The sequence below is a fragment of the Malaya genurostris genome, chromosome 3, assembly GCF_030247185.1.
Source record: "Malaya genurostris strain Urasoe2022 chromosome 3, Malgen_1.1, whole genome shotgun sequence".
NCBI lineage: Eukaryota > Metazoa > Arthropoda > Insecta > Diptera > Culicidae > Malaya > Malaya genurostris.
Window position 1 is genome coordinate 290,115,422 of NC_080572.1, and position 22,813 is coordinate 290,138,234.

Below are 22,813 nucleotides of genomic sequence, written 5' to 3' on the forward strand. Positions count from 1 at the left end.
CTTTCAAATGGCTGGTGCTTACATACCGGTGTCAGATGGGTGCATCCGAGTGAATTCCGACCTAGATTCCTAGATGGCCTACCTTAGTCAGCATCATCCATTCCTCTAGCTGGAATGTAGTGGAATAGCTTAAGTCGCCTAAATTTTACACTAAAACATTCATAAAATGAGTGAATACTCAATGACATGTATAATGTCACTGTCAATCAGGTTGATCGAGCAGCCAACTCAGACCAAAAATTCTCGCCCTGAACCAATCGAGCACTGAAAAATCATGCAGTTGACTAAGAATTGCGCATTCCGACATTTCGATAATGTGGGATGTCGTGTTGATTTTCAGTTTATTTTTGAATGAAAACAACTGTATATACAAATTTAAATCTTCATGTTTTTCGGATATACAGAACTAGTAAATAACCAGTTCTTCCTAGAATTCCAACATAAACTGTTGAAATTCGCTGGAAATTAACTAAACGGCCTACCTTAGTCAGCATCATCCATTCCTCTAGCTGGAATGTAGTGAAATGGCTTAAGTCGCCTTAATTTTACACTAACACATTCATAAAATGAGTGAATATTCAATGACATTTATTTATCACTGACACTTATATATCACTGACACTCAGACGAAAATTCTAGCACCGAACCGATCGAGCACTAAAAAATCATGCAGTCGAGTAAGAATTCATTGCTCATTCCGCCATTACGATTATGTGGGTTAGTACTGCAACGACAATAATGTACGATTCAGACGGTCCGCTTTCTTCCGTCACCGTCACCGGAACTTCAGCTTCCGTCAAAATTAGTTCAATACTTTCTTTACCGGAACGTTCACACGCTCCGTCCGTCAAGACGTTCCGTGACGGTGACGTCACGTGTGAATGGCTCCATAAGAAAGCATGTAATTAATGTTGACGCTGACGGTGACGGAGGTTGACTGTGACGGAAGGAGCCGGATCGTCTGAATCGTACATAAAACAAACGTTACAAAAAACCTAAGACAAAACCCGACAACTGGCTTCTTATTCTTCCTTCCGAATCATCATTCTCGTCATTTTCGCCCTGTGGAATAAATACTAACGTATCGGCCACAGTGTAGCCATATTTACACATTTTTTAATAACTTTATGCTAAGAAAAAAAATTTAATTTTAATTTTAGACTCGGTTTTGTTTTGATGAATGCATTTTTTATTATATATTAACGCTTGAAAACAATTAATTGAGCTTTGATAACAAAACACGAAATATCTCATGTTGAACGCAAAATCGAATCCATTGTTGACATATTACCGGATCTTTTGAAAACCGGAAAAAGTTGAGTTTGGATAGAAATGCTTAGTGCGACCATAGTGTGGAACATAACAGTTCGTTCTTCTCGTAAAACTGCACACACTTTCGAGTTTATACTAATTTAACAAATCTTTTTTTGTTACACTTTAATTCACTAAAAAGAAAAACGGCTTAATGCTTATTTTAATTCCACTGTACTGCCACTATATACATTTATTATAAATGGGATTGAAAAAAGTGAAACATTCTCTGAAAATTTTCATTTTCATTGGTGGGCCAAAATTATACATACTAATGTCGTTTTCGCTTGAGAAAACGGAAACTGAATCAGATTCGGAACTGACTCGATTTTCAGTTCAGCAACGATAAAACTAGGTTCGAAACTAGCTTCAAACAAACGGTTTCACAGCAGTTAGGGTGGAAACTGTGTTAGGTTTGGTATCAAGCGAAAACGACATAATAAACTTGTTATCTGATTTTCTTTATACTTGGCATCATTGCTCGCGTACCCTACAAAAGTTTTGTCGTGAATACGACTTACTTTACTATGGGGCATCTTTTCAAAATTAGCCATATGGAAGAATGGGCAGAACTTAATCGTGAATATCTCGACTTGTATTAACGACAGCAACATAATTCTTCCACTATTTCATCAAAAATATGATCAGGAATTAAGGACAGTATTTTGAACAGTGTGAGATAACCACAAACAACTCAAAACTTAAGTTGTCTCAAACTCTGAAAATAACGCGGAAAACTCTTTACTTTCGCTTAAGTTTTTCGTGCAAGGACGACGATTTTGAGGTAGTCACGCACATATCTTCAACTGAACGTTATAAAAAGCGTTGGATGGAAGCAGACGTCGGGGCGAGAGGATGCATTCAAACAGCGGCGTCGGAGAGCGCACCTTCTGCGTGGTTAAAAACCTCAAACACTCAGGCCGTAGTTCTCATTTACCCTCCGGTCGTCAAGGCGAGAAGACGCATTAAACCAGTTTCGCATCATTTGGCACTGCGAACGACTGTGTTGCGATTTGCACGCAAAGATAGTTTCAACTTAAACAAGAGCGATTGCATCATGCAACAGAGCTTCTGGTCGTTTGCATTGAAGAGAAAGAAAACGAAAAGTGGACAACATTGTATGAAATCAGCAGTTCTAATGGCTCTAAATGTTATCTAAAGAACTATTAAGATTACTTCTTTGCAAATCGAAGGTAAAAATCATCAGTTTAGTGAAAATCCAAAATAATTTCATTTGTTTCGTGCACTTTTCGCTGTACGAAGATCGTTCGAGAAAGATGTTCCGAACTGTGCTAAATATCGTAGAGAATTCCACAATTTGGTCCTTCTAAAAGGTAGAAATGAATCCTGTACAGAATTTTGATAGATTCTTTCAATGAAATATGCAAATTCGACGTCAAAAGTTTCACAATTCACATAATCGATCAGCTATCAATTCGAATTCGAAAGTATAAAGAAATCGTGTCACTTTTATTCGTATTCACGACAACCAGTTATGTCTCTGGCATTACACACCCGTACTTTTTTCTTTTCACAATGTGCGGGTAGCAACATCAAAATCAGCCAATCAGAAACTGGTTCATTTTGGAACAAAAGCAGCCCCTCCAGTTGTCAGGTCTTGTGTTAGCAAAAAAAACTGCTTATTTCTAGCAGTGCAGTTTTCTTGCTTCCATTTTCTTCAACTTCCGGTTTGATATGTAACTACCCAAACTTGTGATTATTTTCCTAAAATGTTTGAGCCAAATGTTCCCAAAATGTTTTTTGAATTTGATGACTTCGGTAGTGAAGATCCTGATCTAGCCGCGACGAACCCTATGTATTGGTATTTGCATGAGTTTTTTGCAAATCCGGCGCACCCTAAAAGCAATGACGTTAGCGTTTACCGGAACTACGTACAGCAGCTTGGACCATCAATTAATATATCGAATAAGGTTAAATGCAATTTCCATGCAAGCGTTACCCGACAAGTAGGTAATAGGCTGTTCCAGGAGAAACGATTCCGAGCGGCACTAGAAAAATACAACGAAAGTATTTGTTGGGCTAAAGCTGACTCCGAGGAACTGGCGTTGGGATATGCAAACCGGTAAATGTGGCTAGTAATGTCATACTCGATATAGGTTTCTCTAAATGTAGTTCAACAATTTCAGCTCTGCCATTTACTACGAACAGAAAGAATATGAAATTGCACTTTTTAATATAACTTTGGCACGGAAACATCGTTATCCGGCAAAGCTGTTACCGAAACTGCTGACTCGAGAATTCAACTGCAAAAAGAATATAGCCAACGATTGCCGAGATAACTCCACTTACCCGGAACTAGATTTCACAATAAAAACTAACAATAAAAGACCTTCTGTAGCCCAGGATATCCAAATAAAACAAATACCCAAATATGGACGAGGTATGGTTGCAAATCGGGCATTTCAGGTCGGAGAAGTTATTCTTTGCGAGCAGCCTATCATGTCTTCCATAGACACACAGGTGAAATTTTTAAACTGTGACTTTTGTTCGAGCACACATTTCCACAGTTTGATACCGTGTCCAAATTGTGGATCGGTTATGTTTTGCAATGAGGAATGCTTAGAGAAAGGTCTAAAATTTATTCACCGCTTTGAATGTGGTATTGCGGAAAAGCTTCATCATATTCGCACCGATCATTATTTAGGCATTCGAATGTTTTTCTACGGTTTGAGTTTGTTTGAAGATAACATCGAGGAAATGATGAAATTCTGTAAATCCCACCCAAAATCATCGGAAACTAACCCATTCAAAATAGATTTCACAACGGCCGATCGCTTGAAGCAATTTGAACTCTTTCATAAGGTGCAAGACAAGAACCGTTACGAACTCAACGACGAAATCGTATTTCGATTTTTAGCAGCTTTATATTACGAGGTCTACCTGACCCATCCAACAGTAAAATCCATATTCGCTAAACAGTGCCATAAGAATTTCATGCTGCACTCCTTTTTGGACTATATACGCACCGCAGCTTTTATGAAAATCGGCCCCGGTCAGCATTACACCGAACAGTTATTTCTTTTTGCGGCGTTGTGTAACCATTCCTGTGACCCGAACACATTATCGCTGCACACGGAAAATCAGCTAAAATTCATTGTTCTGCGGCCAATTGCTGAGAATGATGAAATTCTCATTTCCTACGGACCACTTTGCTGGGATCATTCCGCTGACAAAAGACACAGTATTCTCAGAAATATGTACTTCAAATGCCGTTGCGACGTGTGTGTGCCAACTGATGGGAAATTTGCGTTCAACATTATCAAATCGGTTTTGGAACACCCAACACTACCAAGTATTGACATTTTCCTGTTCGCGCCATATGTAACACTAAAGGAAAAATTGCATGGACTGCAGAGATACATCGAGTATTTTGCTTCTATCGCTCACCCTAATGACGAACTGTACGAAGCTATAGATGCTTATGGATATAATTTAAGATTGGCTTTCAAGGAGGATCTTGGAACTAAACTCCGGAAAACGATGATTTCGTAGATTTGGATGCATTTACTTTTAGTGTTTCGTTGAAGAATGTTTTGAACTATAACATTTAGAAATTTGCTTGCGGATAAAATTTTACTGGAATACAGTCGCCTGAACTCAGCTGTATTATCTTATGAATAAAATGAGTTTTTGAAGTTTTCATTTCCGCATCTCACTTGTTTACATTTTTATGACGTTCAGTTTTGTGGGTATGTGGTGGTTTTATTCGAGAGAATATGATAAACAGGACGAAATATCGATTCCGGTTCACAAGCGAATAATCGAACACACGACACAGGCACATAGACTCTGTCCTAGTTTGTATTTGTCTATCTGACAAAGCTATAAATCAAAAGCCTCAATGTATGCAATTATAGCGCATGCAAAAGTGTTCGGGGTTTCGGTAACTTTCCGCCAACATTGTATTCAATATTCGTTTATATGCAAATCTAACTACACTGAAAGAATTTATCGGCCACAAGCTGAATGGTTTTTGCTTCATCCGATCCCCATAACGATTTTCAGATGGTTTTATTAAGTCGGCCATTCAATTTCCCCTATGTCAAAAACAAATCGATTTGTATGAATATCATTGAAAATTTGTTTGAAGCACATACACATGTGTAGATGATTTTTGTTTCAAAATTAATCATCACAGCAGCCATATAGGAAATCATTTTGTAGTGCGTATGATGTTCGTACATATAATCGCATACCATAAACCGAATGAATTTAATCTACACCAATCGTCGGATGATATTAAGGAGATTTTCATGTAGTTTTATGTATTACGGAGTCCTTGTAATGCAGATGATATTAAGATGAATTATTATTGAAATTATACAGCTGGAAATGAAAATAAATAAAAAGGCAAATTACCTATAATTAAAAAAAAGTTTGAATTATACTCCACTTCTATTTTTAAACATTTCTATGACAGTTGAATTTTTTTTACAATTGCGTTGGAGCTCAATGAGTATGAATAAGAACTGGTCAAAGTGTCAAAAAGGTATCACAGTATATTGATATTGTTCAAAATCGATTAACTGATATGTAAGAGCTCCTATCAAAGGTGCAAATGATCAGATTTGATAAGAAAAATATGACGACGAATGTACCACACACTTTCGTCAACCAAGATGTTGGAACGAATTTTGGGCGTATACTATAGTTTACAAAAATTGATAAGATTTTTCGCAAGTGTTTTGGGCTGGATCTGCAGGATGCCTAATAAAACTATGAAATATTGTACGAATAATTAAGTTTGGGCAATTTCAATTTATTTTATTGAAATAGTAACAAAGTCATAAAAAAGTTAATTTAATGAATAGAATTGGTTGAAGATGCAATTTGTTATCCTTTAATGGATTTAGATTTTTTTAAAAATATTTTCACTGAATTAATAAAAAACATAACATTGAAAGAAGAAGATACAAATAACACGGAAGATAAAAATAATTTATTTAACAAAAATAAAAATATATTTGTTCAAATTTGAATTTTGTTTATTTTCGCATACATGTTATTATAATTAGAATTCATATATTTTAAGCCGATCAGCACTATCACCCGATTCATCTGGAAGGCTTTGCTTCTAACCATTACGACGACAGTTTTTTCAAGTTTTGATCTTCTTTTTGAAGTTAATAATAATAATCGAATGATTTATTGCCGAATTTATATAAATCCACTTACACTTACATGTATGCGGATCAAAGATAGTTTCTTCTGACTTCTTGCTCTTGACTAAAATAACTGAAAGACAATTGGTTGAATAGTTGATAATGTCTCAAGAAACTTACCTTCCCACTCCATGGTAGTAAAAATAATATATTTAATGAGGCACTCTGCTTTAGTTTCAAGATGCCGAGAGCAAGGTTTTCACATATACCACTTAGACACCTGAGACAATGTTGCAGAGAAACCATAAGATTTATTGTTACATATTCATTAAAACTTTTCCATTTAACATAAGTAGACATTTCAACATTCTGTATAAACTATGCTGGAGTCGGTTGAGTTATCGTACTAATTTTCGTCAGGGTATTCAATGGATTGTACACAAACTTTTTACAATGAAGTGTGTAGGTTGTTAAGTATCGTAACAATTAAAAGCTTAATTTTTCCGCTCAACAATTTTTCTGAAAAGAATGAAGTGTACAGTTTGAATATATTCACCATTTTGCAGCAGAAACCAACATAAGAAATATATATTTCACAGTGAAAAATATGTTTTGTCATCAAAATACAATAAATTGTATTTAACTGAATAGTTCCGATTGAGAATCACTTATTTCCGCTGTGGAATTGGTTGGTCAAATGAAAAATACAATAGTTTATATTAAGAAAATGTAAGAAAACTTTAATGTTGAAAGTATCAATTTCATATAAAATATCGTTTGCTATGAGATACACGACTTTTCCGTTTCCATTCAAATGCAAATTATATTTCTGTTGAAAATCGTTATAACCTTTCCAAACGATTTCGCAATAAATTCGTTTAAGCAGCCAGAAAAGTTATATTAGGATAAAGTAAAAACGTCGAGCGCTTCGATTTATTTTTGTTATTTATTGTCTGTAAAAGTAATGATTTTAAAATAAATTTCCACGATTATTTAAAATAATATTTTTATTTACAATAGAATTGATTGATAGTAAGAACATGATTGACTTGTACACTAAAAATCTGCAGCAAAGTATGCATATGATCAAGTTCTGCATTGCAGTATAGTTACAGAGATTTGTTGGTTTTCATCTCCATAGCAATCCTAGAAAAATAAACGCTTGTAAAAGAAAAAACTCAGATTTGATCCATTCCAAGAGTATGCAGTAGCTCCATGGTAGAATGAAAACTTTCTTGTCAAATTTTGATCATTTTTCATTCTACTGATTAAATCTGAGTTTTTTCTTTAAAAAGCGTCATCATTCATTTCAATTCAGTTCTTTGGCTCGATTTTCTACTAAACATAAGGGTCGGAGGTCGGAGCAAGTCTTCTCTTATCAAACTGATTGTTTAAGATAGTAGATACAAATAAAATATAATTGATCCGCTATACGGATTCGAAAAAGTTTTGAATTTATTAAATCAGGGGGCAATATACAATCCTAGAAAAATAGAATTGGCCACAATAATTGTTTGTCTAAAGCAGAAATTGCCCTTACATTACGTGAATTCTAAGTCTACTACAGACCCTTATTTCACTGAATACTCACCAAAGTGTGGACATATAGACAACACCGTTTTGTGTGCACCTTTAATTACATATCTTGAACTACTTATATTTCACTAGTTGTTTATCCCTTGATCTATTTCCTCTTGAAATGTCACTTGAAACTAAACCGTAATGAATAAAGGACGTGTAATACTGTACCGCGTGTTCTTATAATTTATTTCGTGATAAATTTCGATTTCGTCAGTTCGCCAATCTGATTCCGCCAAAAGGTTATGGGCCCAGAACGCCGGAGTCGCGAGTAGTAAAGTGAGAAGAATTTTTTTTTCGGATTCGCAATGAGTGACAGGCTGGCGTCGTTCGTCAAGTTGAATGCTTCCAACTACGACAATTGGAGCTTCAAAGTGAAGTTGCTGTTGATTAAAGAAAGCTGTTGGGAGGCTATCAGTGAGGATAGGCCAGAACCAGTTACCGCTCAATGGAAAACGAAAAATCAGCTTGCTATGGCAACGATTGGATTAGCGGTAGAAGATAACCAATTGATCCACATCAGGAAAGCTGAAACTGCCGCTGAAGCGTGGAAAAATCTGGAAAAAGTGTACGTGAAAAAGTCGCTTACTACGAAAGTGTCTCTGATGAGAAAAATCTGCCGTCTTCGTTTGGAACATGATGGCGATATGGAAGCACATATTGCGACGCTGACCGATTTAGTGGAAAAATTGAATGGGTTGCAGGCGAATGCAGTTTTAGATCACCAGTGGCTTATAGCAATTTTGTTCAGTAGCCTTCCGGAAGAGTACGAAACTCTGGTGACCGCCTTAGAAGCAAGGCCGGATGCCGATTTAACTTTTGATCTTGTGAAAGGCAAATTGATTGACGAATGGCAGAAGAAAATTAATCGCGCGGAGAGTGATAAAAATGGTGAATCTGCTTTGCATGCTCTGTCCAAAATAGAAGGTGACAAGTGTTATTTTTGTAAAAAGTCCGGTCAGAAGAAAGCGAATTGCGAAAAATGGAAGAAATGGAAAGAGAACAAGAAGTATGTAACACGGGAAGAAAAAGTTGATAATAGCGCTCACAGTGCAGTTCAAAATGATGTTGAATCGATCGAATGGGCGTTTGCGACCGAAGGTTCGGGAATGTCGGATGTTTGGGTTCTAGATTCAGGCGCAACGTGTCATATTTCATATAATCGTAATTTTTTTGAATCGTTTGACGATACTGTCAAAGAAAATGTTTGTGTTGCCAACGGGATGAAAGTGCGATCCACTGGAAGAGGATCTGGAAAATTGATCGCTGTCGATAGTGCGGGCAAACGTCGTCTGATAACAGTGGACAACGTGTTGCTGGTACCAGAAATAAAATCAAATTTGCTATCGGTGAAGCGGTTAGTGAATAACGGGTTCGTGGTAACTTTCGATGAAAAAGGTGCTTCAATCAGCCGAAATGGAATTGTTGGTGCTGTGGCAGATCTCGTAAACAATTTGTTTATTATGAAACTTCACGTTGAAAGTGCATCATTAGTAGCTTCGCCCACTGAGTGCGTTCATGTTTGGCACCGCAGATTGGGACACAGAGACTGTGATGCCGTAGCAAAACTGCCTGATTTAGTAACCGGCATAACGTTTAAACAGTGCACCTGTTCTGAAAAATGTGAAGTGTGTATTCGGGGAAAGATGCATCGTATGCCATTCCCAAAAATGTCTAGCAGCAGGTCATTGGGCGTAATGGATATTGTCCACACGGATATTTGTGGTCCTATGAGAACAGCAACGTTGAGTGGCAGCCGTTACTTCCTAACGCTAATAGACGACTACAGCAAGTATACCGTCGTCTATATCATCAAGCAGAAATCGGAAACGCTGGATAAAGTGCGAGAGTACGTTGCAATGGTAAATACCAAGTTTGGTAAGAAGCCCAAAATTCTACGCTCGGATAATGGAGGTGAGTACATTGGGAGAGATTTCAAACGTTTTTTGAAGGAAAATGGCATTGTCGGTCAGTTCACCGCACCGTATTCGCCTCAACAAAATGGCACGGCGGAACGCAAAAACCGGTATTTAGTAGAAATGGCTCGATGTATGTTGATCGAGGCGGGGCTAGATGACCAATTTTGGGGTGAAGCCATAGCAACTGCGAACTATCTTCAAAACCGTCTACCTACCCGTGCGATTCCAGTGACACCATACGAACGCTGGAATGGAGTAAAGCCTAATCTAAGTCATGTTCATCCATTCGGCGTTGATGCGTATTGCTTCGTACCTGGCGAGAAGCGGGGCAAGCTTGATGATAAAGCAATAAAGTTGAAATTTATGGGCTACAGTGAAGTGTCAAAGGCTTACCGTTTAATAGATGTTGTTACTAGGAGAATAACGATTAGTCGCGATGTGGTATTCCTGGATTGCTATAGTTCTGTGCCGGATCCGGTAGGCCAACCCTCAGCCAGTGAAGTGGTTATTTCATTATCAAATGATAAACCAACGTTCAAGATGTGTGACGTTCCTTCTACAGACCAGGACGAATATGTCTGGGAGGATGCAGAACCTGCATCGGATGAATTCATTTTACGACGGTCGATCAGGACAACAAAGGGACAACTTCCGAGTCGATATGTGTGCGCAGTGGAAGCTGAGATTCAGGAGGAGCCGAAGACAGTAAAGCAAGCTCTCGCTGGTCCTGATAGCGACAAATGGCGGAAGGCAATGCTTGAAGAACTCGAATCGATCAATAGCAACGATGCTTGGGAATTGGTAAATCCCCCATCGGGGAAGCGTGTGCTTGGGTGTAAATGGATTTTTAAGTTGAAGCGAAACACGGATGATACTGTACAACGGTTTAAAGCGAGACTTGTAGCGCAAGGCTACAATCAGCAATACGGAAACGAGTATGACGAGGTGTTTGCTCCTGTCGTCCGTCAGACTACTTTTAGAGTTTTGATGTCTGTCGCAGCTAAGCGGAGAATGGTCGTGAGGCAGTTTGATATTAAAACGGCATTCCTAAACGGTGACCTTGAGGAGGAGTTGTTCATGCGCCAGCCTCCAGGGTTCGTCATGAAAGGTGCTGAAAGCAAGGTATGTCGTTTAAAGCGGAGCCTATACGGACTCAAACAAAGTGCTCGTTCATGGAACAACAAGCTTCATCAGGTATTAGAGAACGATAATTTCAAAAGAAGCGAGGCCGATCCGTGTTTGTACAGTAAAGAAGTAAAAGGAAAGCGGTGTTACATCCTGGTTTATGTAGATGATCTAATCATTGCCAGTGACGATGGAAGCCTAGTTGTATCGATTGGACAGATGCTTGGACGGAATTTCGAAGTAATTAGTCTAGGAGAAGTTCGGAATTATGTTGGGATTGAAGTTGAACGTGACGCTGATGGTGATTATCACATTTCGCAGCGGAAGTACATTGCGGATATAGTACAGTCTGCCGGCTTACAAGAAGCTAAGCCATCTGCTATCCCCATCGATGTTGGATACTACAAGTTAAATACCGATGAAAAACCTCTTCCTGACAACACCGAGTACCAAAAGCTAATTGGAAAGCTATTGTTCGTTGCTGTGAACAGTAGACCTGATATAGCTGCTTCCGTGTCCATTTTGAGTAGGAAACTTTCTTGTCCGACACAGTGCGATTGGAATGAGCTGCGAAGAATTGTTCGTTATCTCAAAGGTTCGATAAATTTAAAACTTCGTTTGAGCAGTCGTGGTGATGGTTCTGGCTTAGTTGGGTACGCTGATGCGGATTGGGCCGAATGCCGCTCTGACCGCAAATCTAACAGCGGGTACGTATTTAAATTCTGTGGTGGTACTATATCGTGGGCATGTCGCAAGCAGACGAGTGTTTCACTGTCAACTGCGGAGGCCGAATTCATCGCTCTATCGGAAGCTTCTCAGGAAGCAATATGGCTGCAACGACTTCTGAGTGATCTCGGCGAGAACACTCGAACAGTGCAACTCAACGAAGATAATCAATCTTGCTTAAAAATGCTACAATCTGAAAAATTCAGCAACAGAACAAAGCACATCGATACAAAATACATGTTTGTCAAGCAGTTGTATAAAAATGAAGCAATTAAATTCGTATATTGTCCATCCGAGTTCATGGCTGCTGATCTGCTCACCAAACCAGTAGCACGAATAAGAGTTGAGCAACTACGACAGTTAATCGGGCTGAAGGAGTAAGTCTTCTGTGTTGAGGAGGAGTGTGGACATATAGACAACACCGTTTTGTGTGCACCTTTAATTACATATCTTGAACTACTTATATTTCACTAGTTGTTTATCCCTTGATCTATTTCCTCTTGAAATGTCACTTGAAACTAAACCGTAATGAATAAAGGACGTGTAAAACTGTACCGCGTGTTCTTATAATTTATTTCGTGATAAATTTCGATTCCGTCAGTTCGCCAATCTGATTCCGCCAAAACAAAGTACTCTGACACCAGGGTTTCCAATATTTCCATAGAGCACCATTCTTAATCACTGATTTCGTATCTCCACCACAATACGTATTAAATAGAAACCTTGAACGTATAACTTAGGTTGAAAAACGCGTTTTGTTTACATTCTGTCATTGACTTTTCTGACAAGTTATCCAAAAATATTTTAACAATTGGAGGAAACGCACTGATAATTAGTAATAAAATCATGCTATGTTATTTTTCCTTCAACATTCATCTAAGTTTCATTCAAATTTCGAAAGAAGAAATTCTTCTGTGTTCGATTGTAAAACACTGCAAAATGAAAATAATACATGCATGGAAAGATTTTGGTTACGGGAATATCATATAACAAATTCATTTCGATATTATCAATTTTACATACAATTGTAATACCATTCCATATATTTATGCCAACCATATAAATGATGGAAGAAAATCAGAAGAAATGAGTATGAAACTCATTTTTCGCTCATCATAAATTATTCGAACTGTTCTATAATTCATTATTAGGAATAAACTCGTCTCAGGTATTAAATGACAATGAGTAACATACATTCAGTCTGATTCATGATGATTAACACACAGTTCACTAACATTTCAAACGTAACTGACAGTCATATAATATACGAATGGTAATCACACATATAAGAAGTAAAACTCACTGAATATTGATCATATGATCATGCAGATTGTTCTATCATTCAATAGTCGGAATTCTCAGTTATTTATCGCATTTAATAGCGGCCCTTACACGATCATTAAAAGTGTCATTACTAAGTAATGACACTTCTGCTCAAACGCTCGTCATTACTGCATTCTTAATATCATTACTTTTTAGCATTACACGTCCATTATTAATTATGAGTATTTGTAACTATTCCAGCAATAGCAATAGCAATATTTTTATTTTCGTTTAGCTGAAAATAAATTTGATTTGCCATTGAAACGTTAAGATTAATGAAATATTAACAATTTAAAACTACACTTTGTCATTTTTTCGCGTATAGTTCTAAAGATATTCAGCACTTCCACAAAAAAAATAAGAAGAAGAAATAATGTTGGTAATGATGGAAAATCCGGAATTCCATCATTACTCGTGTCATTACTGAACTCATAGACCTTACACGATCATTAAAAGTGTCATTACTTTTTAGTAATGACACTTTTAATGATCGTGTAAGGGCCGCTAATGAAGTTTCATTCAAAATGCGGCTGGGGTTTTCTTTCAGTGTAGGTGTCGCTTTCTATAGCGGCCCTTACACGAGCATTAAAAATGTCATTTTAAATGATGACTAAGTAATGATGTGTTTCAAATTTGTTAGAAATCTCGTCATTACTGCACCATTACACGTTCATTAAAATGATATTATTTTTTAGTAATGACATTTTTAATGACTCGTGTAAGGGCCGCTTATGGTGTAACTTGAAGGCTCGTGGTCACGTTATGGTTTACACTGCTAAAAATTAACACTTTTTTATGGCATTAAAAAGGCCTTACTCTTCACTATACGGGGCCGGGTGTCAATTAAAAGTTTCAAAAATAGCCGCGTAACCTTTTTGCGTCATAATTTTGAACGTTAATAACTCAGTCATTTGTCGATGATTTTATATAATTCAACAACCAATCGATCCGGAAACATTCAACTTAAACTTATGAGCTAACTTCATTTGAATATTTCAATTGCATGTCATTGAAAAATTGGTTTGAATTGAGTATTTTATTTTGGTTCTCTGGTAACTACCAGGTCAATTTATCGGCGATAGATTTTTCGGATCTAATTTGCAGTGCTTGTTCCTCGATGATATGTTAATGGATTTTCCTCATTTGAATGATCTCAAAGCTTCAATATTGTAAGCTTAAAAATGTTTTAATTTGGCAACGGATCGGTTTGCATACTTAAATCTCCATTCCCATACGAACAAAACGGTGGCGCGCAAATGGATTCAGTATAAAGTTGTGTGATGATGATAATCATAGATACTTCTTTTTCGTTATATGTGACTGAACAAGTTGTTGTCCCACTAGGAATTAAACACTTCAAAAGATTCAAAATTAAATTCTGAAACTTATCTAAAAGCGGCCTCCTCGGTATAGTAGTATAAATGAGTTAAACAGGCTCACATATACAGTACAATTAGATGCAATATCATATAGTATCAAAGATAAACTCAAGGTAAGTTTACCTGCGATTTTACATGTATCGTTTGAATAGGAACCCTCGTAGAATATGGTTAACAGCCAGTTTCAGTTAAATTATTATTTGCTTCAAAACAATAAGCATCTGATGGCTACACGCGTTTTAACTATGACAATGTTCATTCATGTGTTAAAAACATCAAGTTACAATATGATCAAAATTTCGGAATTTTGTTGCGTATCCATTCCGTATATTCCTAATATGCCAAAGCGAAAATCAATGTAAGTAACTTAATATTTTATGCGGATTGTTTCACATGATTTATTAATTTTAGTTGTTTGACGTAAAGCCGCCATAACTAAGTTCAGTTTTGCATTGACTGAGCGGAAACATATATTGGAGAAGCCAAATAAATGAAAAACTAACAGAAAAGATGATATTTTGGAAAAAGATACGCTCAGAGACAGGACTCGAACCTGCGTTCTTATGCATTCCGTGCATACTCGCTACCATTTCGCCACTCTGAATCCTGTTTTAGTCACTCTAAAACGCCAGTCAGACACAATAGCGCGTACATCGAACATGGTCTACATCCTGGCCGTCACCCGACCGATACCTTATATCCAAACATCTTCTCTGTCCATCAAACACTAGTCTTCTCGCTTTATACCTATTTCTCCGATCAAGCATTGAGTAGGAGAGTGTATTTATAATCGCTTTTGTCACCTTCTTTAATGGTACCAGTCGCTGGCTGGACATCGCGTATCTTTTTCCAAAAATTCATCTTTTCTGTTAGTTTTTCATTCATTTGGCTTCTCCAATATATGTTTCCGCTCAGTCATTGCAAAACTGAACTGTTTCACATGTTTTCTTCCTCGTATTCTTGCCATATTATTTACCGACACTTTCCGAAGATTATCGACGATTTTGAAGAAGGATTAATAAAATTACACTATTACTGAGTTTATTTGTACAACATTTTGCGTTAAAATATTTGAAATCTTCTCTTGGATCGATTAACTGTTTATAAAACTAATGAGTTTGTACGTTTCGCGAAAATTGTTATCATAAAATAAATTAGTTTCATTTATTCAGGTTTAAATCTTTAGGTTCTTTGTATCTAATATTGAGTTTTCAAGTAACTTTGAAATAATTATAATTGACTTTTACTTAAAGGACGTTATTCAAAAACTTAACAATGTAAAAATTTGTGGAAAGGGATCAAAATTGAATAGAATCAACTATCAAGAAAGAATCTAATTGTCAATTTTATCATTCGCTAACAATCTAAGCGCTTAAACTAGAGCAAGTTTGTAATTAGTCAATTGATCTTTATTAATCATCTTTATTTTTGTATTTATTATGGGAACCCTAGAAAAATTTCATTTTTAATGTTATTGTGCTCGGTCGTGTCTTGAATACAACCCTCAAATTTTTTCAAAAGTATTGCTCTACATGAATCTCAGGTGTTTCTAGTCGCACTAAAAAATCAAGTACGCTTCATTTATTTTTAAAAAATTTTGTGCTTAAATATAAAGTGTGTCGTCATATGACATGTGCGAGTGTCATATCGTTTGAATCTTAAGCACAGACTAACAGACAGGACACTCAAATTAGATTCTTCAATCATTTTAACGGTCATTTCGAATATTCCTTTATTTGGGACAGTACTCACATGTGTCATGATGGCGCTACGTTACCCTATCAAAAACATCCTGTCTGTCATCTCGACTGTGTTTATTTTTTTCATTTACCAACAGAGTTGCTATTCATACAGAATTACCTGTAATCTATTGATTTGTATACGTCCATGCGAATTTCATGCAGGATACAGATTTAATACATATTGCCAAAACTATATACATAATTGTGCCTATTTCTCATCCTCCAACGCAAGACAAAATCGAACCCGTTTTGTTACAATATTTACTTGCTTCTGGTCTGCCGCCACTTAATTTCTGGTGAAAACTACCAACACAATAAAAAATAGTCTAGATGAACAACGTTGAGTCAAATAAATGGTTACCTTCCAACAACGCGAAAAAGTTAAATATTTTATCAACGTAATCCAATAATTTATTATGACGATTCATTTTCAAATATTTTGATGAAATCAGGCATCACTGCAAGCAGCTGATCGGTGTTGACAAACGAGGGGAAACCAACTAGTAAAAAAACTTCTACATAACACAAGGGGTGTACAGATAGTAAATAGTTCGCGCAGTACAATATATGTAGGTGGAGCTAGTGCATCACGAAAAATTATTTTTTATAAGAATTTACTCATACTGTCATGTCTGTTAGTCTGTGTCTTAAGTGTGGACATGTTGATATCGAATGCTTAAACATAAGACTAAAGTGTGTAACTTTATGATTTAGATCAATGTCATAACATGTTAGTTTGAAGTGTCGTCATGTTGATGTTTATATGTTTCTTCAATACTCCTTATATGGGCTAAGTGAGTATCTCCTGTCGGCATCCGCAGTGCCATCTTACAGAACTCGTGAACATATGTTTGGCAATATTTTCTTCACATATTTTTTTCTTATCATTTCCCAGTCTATTAGTTCAACAGTCAACATAATGTTGAAAAAAATATCAATGGTAACGTGTTTTAACTGGAATGTTTGTTTTATATTTAATATTTTATTTTAATTAATTGACTCAAATCTCGGCATTAGCTCACATGGTTGAACACCGATAATTTCGGTAATTTGTTTTTGGACAATGCGCAATTCAGGCCCCAATGTGGTTCTTAGCCTCTTGTCCCGTAACTCCTATCCCTACCTCCCCGCGGTGCTGGGGTACGAGTAATCATAGGAGCGAGCCTACCCTAGCGTCTGTTCTCCATGTTAGAAGCGGCTGATTACCGTCCTTGTGTCAGTGTAGGACTCTAAACAGTGCTGACACGATGGCCCTCCGGTGAGACAGGAGGTTGGTGCAGACCTAACAAGCCGCCCGGAAAAAGGAAGTTACGAACAATTGAGAAAAAAATATTACTCGGAACAATCGGCAAAGATCTACGAGACGAACTAAGGACTACAATTGGAAGCTTGGCTCATGGAACTGCAAATCGCTTGGCTTCCCAGGATACGACCGAATGCTGCATGATGAGCTTCAAATCCGCGGCTTTGATGTTGTTGGACGGGACAGAAGGTGTGGAAAAGTGGACATCGAACGGCTACCTTCTACCAGAGCTGTGGCACAAACAGCGTTCTAGGAACGGGATTTGTAGTGTTGGGCAAGATGCGGCAGCGCGTGATTGGATGGTACCCAATCAGTGATAGGCTGTGCGTATTGAAGATCAAGGGCCGTTTCTTCAATTACAGCATCATCAACGTGCACTACCCACATGAGAGGAGACCCGATGACGAGAAGGAAGCATTCTACGCGCTGTCCACAGCGGGATGTAAAACTCGTCATCGGCGACATGAAGGTTCAGGTAGGCCGGGAGGCAATGTACAGACAAAGATATCCACAAAGCCACCTGGAGATCACCTGATCAACATACGGAAATTCAAATCGACCACGTTCTCATCGACGGGCGATTCTTCTGTGACGTCATCAATGTCCGCACTTACCGCAGTGCCAACATTGATTCTGACCACTACCTTGTCGCGGCTTGTATGCGCTCAAAATTATCGACGGTACACAACACTCGTCGCACAGGAACGCCGGGACTCAACCTCGAGCAGCTACGTGGCGTTCGTACTGAAGAACAACTGGAGCTAGTGCTACCAACGAAAGAGAAGCTTGGCGCGGCGACTCTTGAAGACGGTAGCACTGCTGCAACCGTACATGGTACGAGGTTATCGAATCCAATATATATATATATATATATATATATATATATATATATATATATATATATATATATATATATATATATATATATATATATATATATATATATATATATATATATATATATATATATATATATATATATATATATATATATATATATATATATATATATATATATATATATATATATATATATATATATATATATATATATATATATATATATATATATATATATATATATATATATATATATATATATATATATATATATATATATATATATATAACAGATCGGCTGAAAAGTTCGTATCGTTTCTATGAAAGGGCGCCACTAGAATTAAATCCATACCATTTTCAGTTAGTACCAACCTTCAAAAGATACGTGTATAAATTTGACAGCTGTCTGATTATTAGTTTGTGAAATATTGCATTTTGAGTGAAGCTACTTTTGTTATTGTGAAAAAAAAATGGAAAAAAAGGAATTTCGTGTATTGATGAAACACTACTTTTTGATGAAAAAAAGTGCCGCTGATATTAAAAAATGGCTTGATGAGTGTTATCCAGACTCTGCACTGGGCGAAGCAACAATCCGTAAGTGGTTTGCAAAATTTCGTACTGGTCATATGAGCACCGAAGACGATGAACGCAGTGGACGTCCAAAAGAGGCTGTTACCGATGAAAACGTGAAAAAAAATTCACAAAATGATTTTCAATGACCGTAAAGTGAAGTTGATCGAGATAGCTGACACCCTAAAGATATCAAAGGAACGTGTTGGACATATTATTCACGAATATTTGGATATGAGAAAGCTTTGTGCAAAATGGGTGCCGCGTGAGCTCACAATCGATCAAAAACAACAACGAAAAATCATGCTGAAATTGAACGAATTGGGCTTCGAATTGCTCCCTCATCCACCGTATTCTCCAGATTTGGCCCCCAGTGACTTTTTCCTGTTCTCAGACCTCAAGAGAATGCTCGCTGGTAAAAAATTTAGAAGCAATGAAGAGGTAATCGCTGAAACTGAGGCCTATTTTGAGGCAAAGGACAAACCGTACTACAAAAATGGTATCGAGTTGGAAGATCGCTATAATCGCTGTATCGCCTCTGATGGCAATTATGTTGAATAATAAAAACGAATTTTGGCAGAAAAATGTGGGTTTCTATTAAACGATACGAACTTTTCAGCCGAACTGTTATATATATATATATATATATATATATATATATATATATATATATATATATATATATATATATATATATATATATATATATATATATATATATATATATATATATATATATATATATATATATATATATATATATATATATATATATATATATATATATATATATATATATATATATATATATATATATATATAGATATATATATTGATTTCTGGTTTACAAAATTTTCCAATATTTAATGATGCATATACGGTATTGTTCAAATAAACTTACTATGATCCATTGAATTATTCCATGCATTGGGTTACTTTTTCACATATCCCTCAAAGTTTTGTCTCAGGGACGCTTTGAGCCCCGAGTTGGGTGTTTTCCCTTATAATCGCGAGTGCTCTGATAAAGTCGCTTTTTATAAAGCGAAACATTCAAGCTATTTATTCAATATCTTTACTAGCAAGTGGTTCCACACTTCTTCGAAGGTTATCAATTTTGCACTAGAGAATTTCATCAGAAAATAATCGCGCAATGCGAAGCGAAAATGTTACGCGGCAATAAATGACAGCTGTTGTGCTGAATCTCGGCAACAGCTAGTGCATATTCCGAAATCTCGGCAAACGTCTCTGCTGATGTCGGCATATCTGTTGTTTACTGATAAATTCAGTAAGCAATTATGCCAAATTTCTACAAAGTGAAGCATTTTACCGAAATATTAGTGAATGCATTTAACGAAGTTCAGAAAGATTACTAAGCTATCAGCAAATTTACGTGTTGCTGATCAGTTCCGGCATTTTATTATGCCGAGCTCAAGAAATGGTTTTAAGTGTGTAGGTGCGTTGAGGAGAACTTGAAAAAATTGACATGAGGCGTGATGTTTTCTTTTTTCCTTTTTTTATATATATAAAAAATAGGTATAGAATTCGCTCAAACTTTAGAAAATTTTTTCGAGGCCCGGAGGGCCGAATGACATATACCAATCGATTCAGCTCGACGAACTGAGCAAATGTCTGTGTGTGTGTGTGTGTGTGTGTGTATGTGTGTGTGTCTGTATGTGTGTTGTCAACTAAGAGGTCGAGATCTCAGAAATGGCTGGACCGATTTTGATCGAACTAGTCGCAAATGAAAGGTCTCCCCGTCACCCAAAACGCTATTGAATGGTTTTGAGATCGGATGTTTACTTTTTGAGTTATACGAAGTTTAATGTCAAAATTTTCAGTTTTTTGACAGTATCTGTCACAATTGACCTTGAAAACAGAATATGTTTTCAGACTTAGATTCCGCACGATAATACCTATTCAACAAGCCATAGATTGTTAAAATCCGTCCATTTTTAACGGAGATATCGAAATTTTTGTGTAAACGACTTTTCCCCCTATTCCAGCAGTAGAAGTTTTGAGCGCTGTCTGGCAAAGAAATGCTTGGGAGCAACATAAAACACGATTTTTTATACTGTTACATACATTTGTTTTTAAGTACCCAAAATACTGTGTACAGCATGATATTTTGCCTCGGACCGATTTTAGCACGGTTCGTTTTTGGCAACATAATCGTTCGAATATGACATATGTAAACCAGACGAATTTTCGAGTTGAAAGCAATTCCATAATTATATTGATTTAAACGACTTACAGAAATAAATGCTGGAAGAAAATAACATCCATATACCATTCGAATCAGTTCGTCGAGATCAGCAAATCCGTGTGTAACCAATAATTTTACTCAATTTTTTTCGGAGATGACTCAACCGTGTTCTACAAACTCTGATTCATATGAAAAATCGTATACTCCCAAACAAGACTCCTGAAATCTGGTTCCGGAACTACAGGATGATATGTGAAACGAAATTAAAACTGCGTAACTCATTTTACTCGTAGATGGCTGAACCGATCTAAGATTCAAATGAAAAGTTTTAAGATTCTATAAAACATCTTGCTTTTTAGTTAGATCCAACTTCCGTTTTAGAGAGATACATGGTGATTAGTATAAAAATGTCTATTTCAAATAAATTAATCAGATTTATCGGGTTAGCAGATTTGTATAGTCGATAACCAAAAAAACTTATTTCTTTTTTGGTTGTACTCAGTTTTCGATTCGGAAGGTATTCAAAAATTTAATTTGCGCTACAATTTCTCAAAGATGTCTGCACTGATTTTTAAACATTTTAAATCAAATGTAAACTACATAGCTATTCAGATAAATTTGTCTGACTTCGGCTATACCGAATTTTGAATTCCGGTTCCAGTATCGAATCGTTTCTCAAAGCTCAATCGATTGGGTTTGGGTTATGCTGGTTCCTGAATACCGGCTCTGGTAGTACCTTAAATTACCCTAAACTCTAAAGTGAAAATTATTTCGACATATCATGGAATGTTTAATCGATTGTTACACTTTTAGATTCAAATTCGATCCGATTTGCTGTTTCGACATTACAGAGTAATGAGTGATTAAAATCTCAAATTGCCACTTGAATCGACGGACATTAGAATAATGTCATGAAAACTGAAACACCGAAGAATATTCATGCAAAAACACATGCGGATTGATAAAAAAAGGTATCATCTCACTGCTAGGTGGATTAAGCACGTTTTTATATATATAAAAAATAGGTATAGAATTCGCTCAAACTTTCGAAAAATTTTCCGAGGCCCGGAGGGCCGAATGTCATATACCAATCGATTCAGCTCGACGAACTGAGCAAATGTCTGTGTGTATGTGTGTGTGTGTGTGTGTGTGTGTGTATGTGTGTGTGTATGTATGTGTGTTGTCAACTTAGAGGTCGAGATCTCAGAGATGGCTGGACCGATTTTGATCAAACTAGTCGCAAATGAAAGGTCTCCCCGTCACCCAGAACGCTATTGAATGGTTTTGAGATCGAATGTTTACTTTTTGAGTTATACGAAGTTTTATGTCAAAATTTTCAGTTTTTTGACAGTATCTGTCACATTTGACCTTGAAAACAGAATATGTTTCCAGACTTAGATTTCGCTCGGTAATAGCTATCCAACAAGCCATAGATTGTTAAAATCCGTCCATTTTTAACGAAGATATCGATATTTTAGTGTAAGCCTTATTCCAGTAGAAGGAATTTTGAGCGCTGTATAAAAAAGCAATGCTTGGGAGCAACATGAAACACGATTTTTTAAACTGTTACATATAATTGTTTCTAAGTACCAAAAAGACTGTGTACAGCATCCTTTTTTATGACAATTTGCCACGGACCAATTTTAGCACGGTTCATTTTTGGCAACATAA

General features: G+C 36.5%; 1 protein-coding gene across 1 annotated transcript; it reads left to right on the top strand.

Annotated features, from left to right (window-relative positions):
- The first annotated feature begins 3,011 nt into the window (after positions 1 to 3,011).
- LOC131437602 (SET and MYND domain-containing protein 4-like) lies at positions 3,012 to 4,906 on the top strand. Its single transcript, XM_058607057.1, has 2 exons — positions 3,012 to 3,394; positions 3,459 to 4,906. Exons 1-2 carry the CDS (start codon positions 3,042 to 3,044, stop codon positions 4,822 to 4,824), a joined length of 1,719 nt encoding a protein of 572 aa, XP_058463040.1. The 5' UTR covers positions 3,012 to 3,041; the 3' UTR covers positions 4,825 to 4,906.
- Positions 4,907 to 22,813: the final 17,907 nt, after the last annotated feature.

Bases quoted from the DNA above. Each gene is read 5' to 3' on its own strand.
- LOC131437602 (XM_058607057.1), top strand. From the start codon at position 3,042: ATGTTTGAGCCAAATGTTCCCAAAATGTTTTTTGAATTTGATGACTTC. The intron at 3,395-3,458 runs GTAAATGTGGCT...CAACAATTTCAG, and splicing joins GCGTTGGGATATGCAAACCG to CTCTGCCATTTACTACGAAC.